Here is a 7,973-nt window from a genome sequence, read left to right as displayed (position 1 = left end):
TGAGTCAAAGGTTCTGCCGATGAGCGTAGCTAGTTCTGTACCAGTTTGTCGGTCGGTCGACCCAAATTGCATGCACGTAGATCACAGTTATTGCGAATCTGCCCTTGTTTTTTTGGCCCTGGTGGGTAATATAACATTATACATAGTCTAACTACATACATATTTTGACCGTTTCATTTCCCCAAAACTTGCTGTATCTTTTTTATCAATACAAGCATCATTTGATTCCCTTTAAAAACTAGAACACTGACAATTTTACAGAACGTTTATTTGCCGAGTCTGTAAGTTCTTGCATTTAACATAGGACCTATAGCACAAAAAATAAAAACGGCTAAATACCAAACAATATGAATTCAAACATAAAGATGGCTGTGGTTGTTAATAATGTCAAAAAATGGGACAGATACTGCAGAAAAGTGGTTGCAAAACGTAATTTTTCTCGTTTAAGATGTAAGTAAGAAGACCTGAGCTCCAAATCATGTGGCATAACCTAGATGAACAGATCAAAAAAAGATCAGTGACAGTATGTACAGCTGAGAGCAGAGGGCACAGTGAGGCTAAAATTAGAGGAGAGCCAGGAGACAGGGTTGAGGGTAGGGCTGGAGCCTGTGCTGAGCTCCCCTGGCAGAGGGTTGGGGGGAAGACTCAGAGCCAGGGGAGTGTCACCTACAGTTCAGTACTTTGTTGCACAGCAGACCAGTCCACATGCCAGACTCTTGCAGGTATAAGATAGGTCAGCCTAATATCATCCACATCATATTCACATCTTCCAGGAGGGTTGGCTGGATGACCTTACACAGTCTGATACATCCAGCCTCCTGCCACTGTTACACATCTTTGCCAGGTTCTGTCAAGAGCAGAGAAAGAAGAGCAAAGGGGAAGAGAGGAGCAGAGAGAGAGAGGGTTTAGAACAGAACAAGGGAATGTTTCACAGTTTGGTGTGTAACTATTGCAATTGTATTCTACAGCAGTGTGCTTACACTGGCAGCCCTGACGATGCTGCTGGGAGACTGGAGAGCAGCCAGGTCATTAAGGATCTTCTTCAGGTCATTGTTGTCAGGTGGGGCAGCTGGCACAGAGACAATATATCGCTAATTACAATAAATAAACACACAAATATACATGCATATTTTTGTCTGACCAAGCTATCGCCAAGTGTATGTGTGTGTGCTGGCTCCCCCTACCAGGCTCAGATGATGGTTGAATCTGCAGGTAAGAATGTTCCAGAAGCTCTGAGATAGAGATCCTCTCTCTAGGGTTCCTGACCAGGCACCTCTGAAGAGACAAACCACAGCTGTTCAGATTAAATCATCACAGATCAGATGTTCTGGCCAGCCTGCAGGAGAGGAGGCCAGCAAGCCAGCCAGCCGACCAGGAGAGCTTACCTTCAGCACGTCCAGCAGGTCCTTCTCGGCAATGTCAGGGAACTCGATGGGGTGGGAGGGGTCGATGATGGCGTGCAGCTTGGTGATCTGGTTGGTGATGCTCTGGAAAGGCGTCTTTCCGTATGTCATACAGTAGAGGATACAGCCCAGTGACCACACATCTCCTTTGGTGCTGATCTGGACACACACACACACACGGTTATGCCGGTACTAATACGTTTGGTTTGGGTTGGAGTGGTTGGATGGTATTGTTTCATTGACAGTGTGGAAGGCCCACCTTAGAGCTGGCTTTTCCTGGCTTGGAGGATGTGTCTTTGATGGCTTCAGGAGGCATGTAGTTTAATGTTCCCACCTGTACATGGACAGATGGTTTCAGCTCACGACTCCCCTCTGGAGTCCGAAAACTCCAGAAAATTAGCTAGCGGCATAATCATTTCATCTTTCTCCCCCTACTACATAATTCTTGATGAGATGACCCTCAAAACCTTGCGGTTCTTCCTCAATGATCACGACAAGCTACATCCTGGGTCTGTATTGAGCCAACCTGTGAACAAGAGAGCCGGAGTCTCACCTGTGAGTCCTTCATGATGCTGGTGACATCAGGCTGGATGCTGTTAGCGATGCCAAAGTCAATCAGCTTCAGCGAGGCGTTGACAATCACAAAGTTGGCAGGCTTCAGGTCACTGTGGATGATCCCTGCAAGGACAGAAAACACGGGGACATGGTTGAGCAGGGAAGGAAAATGGTTTTTTTTTAAAAAGAGAGAAAGAGGTTGAGAGGGAAATGTAGAAAGAGAGAGAAGAGACAAATGAGTCCTGACCGTGTTTGTGGATGGTGTGGACGGCTTCCAGCATGTTCTTCCAGTAGAACTTCCGCTCCAGGGAGTTGACAGTCTTCCGGTTCCTCAGCCAGGTGTTCAGGTCAAGGTTCCCACACTCCATCAGCATGTAGATGTAGCTGTTGGTGATCTCACTGCGCACACACACACACACACACACAATATTACACACACACCCCACCTCACCTCACTGCAACCACAGAAACATCATACAGTGAGCTACATGAGAATGCAGATTCCAAATACACTTGGATTGGGTCAAATACTAGTGAGTGGCCTGGATAATATTGATGATCATATTTGATTCGTTTTTTTCCTCAAGTGCACATCTTGTCTTCTGAGTACAAAACATATTATGACAAGTAAAGAATTCTCAATAAAAAAATTAAAAAAAGAAAAGTTCAGTGTCCGTCCACCAGCTGTTGCTGATGGACATGAGAACCCCGTGGGACTCACTAGTCGTACAGCTTGATGATCTGGTCGCTGTACTGCTGCAGGTGGTTGAGGTGCTCGATCTCGTTCTTGTAGCTCTCCACTGTCTGGGCATCGGCCTCCTCCAGGTTCACGTACTTCACCGCAAACAGCTGCTTCTTGTGGTCCAGGACCTGGTACACCTGGGAGACACGCACGCGGTCACATGACAGGGCCGAGCCAGTGACATGGCCCTGAAACGGGACCCGTATCATGTCAAAAAACATCCCTCCCTTCTCCTCTGATATTTGAAACCCCTACCTTGCTGGACCCTCCGCGACCAATCATCTTGAGGATGAAGAACTGGCGCCCTTTGATGGTGATGGATTCGTTGGACAGAGGCGTGAAGGAACCCTGGGTGACACACACACACACAGTCAATCTACCTCTCAGACAGTAGTGCCTCCACAACAGGGTGGTTGGGGGTGGCAGGGTTCTCTGTACCTTGGGGATCTGCTGGGTATAGGACACCTGGTTGAGGGGGGTGCAGGGCGGCTGGGCGGGGCCTGCTCTGTGTGTTGTCGAGGAAGGAGCCAGGACTGGGTGGTTCCTCTTCACAATAGGAGTGTAAAAGCTGAGAAGAGGACAGGAGGAGGATATTCAGAAACAGGAGATGGCGAGGCGTGATCCTAGCCAAAGCATCAAGCAACCAGAGTGTCTCTACTGCTGTCAACTTTTCTGCCAACTCAAAAATGTTCTGTCCATATTTGAGCTTGAATTGTCCCTCTCTCTCCATAGCACCCTTTTGACAGGCCCACCTGTTTGCAGCAGGGTCTTTGTAGTTGGGCGTTTGGCAGACCGCAGGAGGATGGAGCCTGGAGGGGAGGGGCAGGGAAGGGGTGGGCAGGGAGTCCACCAGGCGAGGGGTGAGCCTGGGATCAGGAGGGGTGTGCTTCTCCTGGAGCAGACACGAATCACACAGCTGGAGATTAAAAGCTACAGGTGTCAGTGTATTGTTGAGTCACAGGACAGACAGACCAAGGAAGGCTACATTCAGTCATGGAAAACAGAGTAGTAAAGTCATGCCCTCTGACCTCTGGCGAGACCAGCGAAGTGACGCGCATGGGCATCTTCCACCCTGGCTCCCTGGCCGGGTTTTTGTGCTGGACCTGGGACACCATGAACGGAGCCTCCTGCTCCCTCTCTGCTACACAGCTCGACGAAACCATCACACCTTGGGACTGAGGCTCTGGAGGAGGGAAAGCAGGAGTCACGAAAAAAAAAGAAGAAGAATGAAATCCCACCCGAATGGGCCCATTTCCATCAACAATGCATGCGTCACCGAATGACCGTCGACAGCCTCCTTGGCTCGCCTGTGCCGCAGGGAGGAGGGAGGCGTACCTGGGGGTCTGTCCGTGTCATCGGAGGGCAGCAGCTGGCTCTTCCCAGCCTTCAGGTTCTTCATGGCCGTCTCCAGGTGCTCCGCCGGCGTGGCCAGACTCTGGGCCTTCAGCAAGATGGACGTCGCTTTATGCCCGTTGCCTGCGGGAGGAAGGGTATACACCAACACCTCGTTTTGGGCTTCACCTCCATCCAAAACTACGTCAGCTCAAACTGTCAACATTCTGATACTGAGTTGCTAGTTGAGAACAGCAGGTACAGGTTAGTGGATGGAGCACTGTGACTCTAGAATGCCGAGTGTCTAATAACAACATTTGTGAGCCTCAGCCTCGGGGGGGGGGGGGGGGGGGGGGTCACGTCAGCCCTGTGTTTACATAACATTGCTGTGCAGCTGCAAGTTCAGTACCTTGTGCAAACTCGAACTGGGCGTGTGCGATGTGGACGAAGGCAAAGCTCTTGCTGATGGATCTGGCCAAAGTGAAGTTGTCCCTGGCGTCATCAGGGTCGTCGATACTGGAGGTCAGAGGTCAAAATAAAAGTCGGATCCCATTTTAACAACACAGCCGTCAACGGTTTGCATGACCACTGGAGGCAACACCTGGTTTAGGCTCCATAACACAGGCCTGGCTGTTCCCACAAGTCGTGAGTAGTCACGGAAACAGTGGCTGTGATCTCACAGTTCTCATCCAATCAAATGGAATTGGTACCCGAGATAGACCCCCCCTGCCCCTTTTGAGTGCCACTCACCCTTTGAGCTCGGCGAAACGCACGAGCATCCGTGCGTAGCTCTCGTTGCGGCTGTGCTTGCCCAGCGCCAGGCTGGAGAACACCTTGGAGTAGCAGTCCCGGAGCCTGGCCAGCAGGTCGGGGTCCGTGCGGGGGTCCCCTCTCCGCTCCAGGCTCAGCAGGTAGCACCTGCAGCTCTCTGGAGAGTTGGAGCTCAGGGCCTGGGTCAGGTTGTACGTGGTGTCTGCCACAAAGGAGGAGATGTCGAGAACGAGCTTTGAACGTCAAGAGCCCTCGGGTGTCATTTAAGAAATATGGGAATGATGTGGAACCCGTTCATGTTTTTGTGCCATACATTGAGTGAAGTGAGTCCGTTTTTCCATTTAACTAGCCGATCGTGGTGTTTGCGGAACGGCAGTCTAAATAAGCCTTCCTCAGTGTCTGACAGAATGGTACCTTCCAGCCTGGAGGTGTCTTTCCTGCGCAGGAGGTTCGTGGTGGAGTCCACCATGGCTAGCTCCTCCCAGGGGCGGGGCGCAGGGCTGGTGGTGGGCGGCTGCGGGGAGACAAAATAAACACATTGACAAGGCTGGATGACAACAAACATGAGTCCCCCAGGCTCCATAGCAGAAGATGTTTCTCAAGCAAATGAGGTCATCTAGCTGTCTTATGACAAAGGGTCATGCATAAGAAATCACTGAGGAATGCTCTCTCCTATTTAAACCCACCTTTAGATTGAGGAAGTCCCCCTCTACAGCAGTCTTGACTGATGATAAGGTAAACACAGAGGACCCAGATGTTTGCCTGGAAAAAGCCACAGCATTTTAAGATCCCATTTGTAATGTACATTTGACAAAGATCCTTGCTAGGCCTTTAACCTGTAATATGACCCATGCGTGCATGCCTCACATAGATAAAATGAGACTCAGTGCTTTAGCCTCTGAAGTCTTGTTGGAGATCAGTACGATGAGTGTAGCTATATAGTGGATGCAGTAGACAGGCCATGAAGGTCCGTTTTGGGAAAACGACTCCTACCTGGACAAACTGCTGGAGAAGGAAGCATCAGGCCTTTTCACTGGCCTCTCCTGAGAACCTCCATCCTCATCATCCTTCATCTCTGGGATGGGGACTATGGGCACTCTTCCTGGCTGGAGGAAGGGAGAGGGGGGGGGACAGTGAGGCCAACACCACCACAACAGCTCTTGTATGGGTCAAAAGTTCCAATTCTGGGAGGGGCATTCTTACTAAAAGTGGACCCTAAACAGGCCTATTACATCTTCAGAGACTAGAAACATCAGCCACAGACAGAACCGCCAACCATAAAAGGGTTGAAATTGAGCCGTCACCATGCCAACGAATCCTTTTCGCAGAGACCCGGACCTCCATACTGAAGCCTGGTGCTCCAACGATCCACTCCGCCAGTCCGGTCTGGTAGCCACAAAGCAGAGGAATGTGTTAGGGAACACGGGAATGGACTAAAGTGTAACAACTCATAGCCTCAGTGTAGCATTCAGAACCTCTCTTCTTACCCTGAACAGAAGGCACTTGAGAGAGGCAGGTCACCCATCCCGTCCGAGTTCCTGGAAGCTATGCGAGATTCAGAGCTCTTTTTGCCCAAATCATACGCATTCTTAAAAGCCACTGCTGAAACACAACATACAACATGTCATGTTAATCGGAGTTCATCCTTAAACGGTTGTCTGCAGTTATAATCACACTTCTGTTTACAGACAAGTCATTGCAAATACATGGAAACTAACCAGAAATGTTTTCCTTATCTTCAGAAGACTCTTGCTGTGCTCGGCCTGACTGCAGGTTATGTAATGCTGCATGGAGCGACTCTGTGGGTTTGGCCCCAAGTTCTATAGCCCTCTGAAGAATGCAAGTACTTCTCTTTGTGTTTCCTAGGATGGGAGAAGAGCCCTTGTTACTCACGCAAAATTGTGTTGGACATCATTAGAAAAACACATGATTCTCTTATTGTGGCCTCATACCTTGAGAACGTTCAAACTGAGCATGCGCAATGTGGACAAATGCAAAGTCCTGGCAGTGGGATCTGGCCACGTTGAAGTCTGCCTCTGCTTCGTTGACATCCTGGAGCCTGAGAGGAATGACGAGAACAAATACTCCTTCAAAACTCAACTCTAACATGCCCAAGTACAATACTGTTATTAATGTGATCTGATTGTTCAGAGTGAGGCATCTGTAGAAGAGTATTGTTGTAGTCTCAGACTCACGCTTTCAGCTCTGCAAATCGAACCAACATTCGAGCATAGCTCTCATTCTGGCAATGCTTTGCCAGGGGCATATTGGAGAATACTCGTGTGTAGACGTCCATAAGACGAGGGTCTCCCTTCTTCTCCAAGAACACCAAATAGGAAAGGCACGTTTCAGGAGAGTTTGAACCAATTATCTTATTAATATTATCTGTGTCATCTGTGGGTTGGGAGTAATACCATGACTGAGTTAGAGCAGAAAACATGACAAGCAGCGTTTTTCCAAGGCAAAGATCGCGACAAAAACGGCCTAAGAAACATCACACAAGGTTATACTATCCATTACATACATTTCAATGTTTCCGAATGATCTTATGTGTATCTGATCGTGTTTTTACCTTCGTTTAGATGTTGTTTTATTTTGTTGAGCTTTTGGCAGAGCATGGCAAGCTGCTGCTTTCGGTCTGTGTGTTCTTCTTCCTCCATTGCCGATCAGACGTCTACAGAAGTGAACGCACAACCAACAGTCAGCTTGGTAGATAGCCATGCTATCCAAGTAATTAGATCGAGACCATTTTACTCAAACTGATCTAAAGTACTACTAAAACATACTAGCTAGTTTTCATTTCAATTGGCTTGGCTGCCTAGTTAGAAAAAAGCTTTCCGGCCGGCTGGCTAGCTAGTTTGCTAGCAATAGCAACAATGCTGGTGTGTATACTCTGGGATGTTTAGCTTGCTATTCTACACGTAGACGAGGGAAACAGAAAATACATTTGAAAATATTTACCTCTGTTATTTGGAAGATTTTTAACGGCTCCCAATATGTTTGTATTTTAATTGGAGGTCAGTTTGTTTATGTATAAATATTTGTAATCCCGTAGCCAGGCGAAAAAAAATCCAGACTGGTGGCTGTTTTTCATACTTTCAAATCGGCCACTTCCATGTATGGTGCTCGTTGATTGGTCTGGTTTTTGTTGACGTCTCTGAAAGGACACT

General features: G+C 48.6%; 1 protein-coding gene across 1 annotated transcript; it reads right to left on the bottom strand.

The window, feature by feature from the left end:
- Window positions 1-250: 250 nt before the first annotated feature.
- On the bottom strand, window positions 251-7,920 carry ttk (ttk protein kinase). Its single transcript, XM_062465043.1, has 25 exons — window positions 7,765-7,920; window positions 7,376-7,477; window positions 6,999-7,197; window positions 6,756-6,862; window positions 6,522-6,665; window positions 6,291-6,405; window positions 6,108-6,189; window positions 5,797-5,909; window positions 5,490-5,565; window positions 5,218-5,317; window positions 4,783-5,005; window positions 4,442-4,548; window positions 4,036-4,176; window positions 3,729-3,883; window positions 3,453-3,592; window positions 3,139-3,268; window positions 2,956-3,048; window positions 2,680-2,837; window positions 2,206-2,357; window positions 1,957-2,081; window positions 1,663-1,737; window positions 1,386-1,562; window positions 1,185-1,275; window positions 981-1,069; window positions 251-847 (listed from the first exon to the last, which is right to left on the bottom strand). Exons 2-25 carry the CDS (start codon window positions 7,461-7,463, stop codon window positions 761-763), a joined length of 2,967 nt encoding a protein of 988 aa, XP_062321027.1. The 5' UTR covers window positions 7,464-7,477; window positions 7,765-7,920; the 3' UTR covers window positions 251-760.
- Window positions 7,921-7,973: the final 53 nt, after the last annotated feature.

Source organism: Osmerus eperlanus, chromosome 7 (genome assembly GCF_963692335.1).
Source record: "Osmerus eperlanus chromosome 7, fOsmEpe2.1, whole genome shotgun sequence".
NCBI lineage: Eukaryota > Metazoa > Chordata > Actinopteri > Osmeriformes > Osmeridae > Osmerus > Osmerus eperlanus.
The sequence above is the reverse complement of the archived record's forward strand: the minus strand, read 5'-3'. Positions and strand labels throughout refer to the sequence as shown.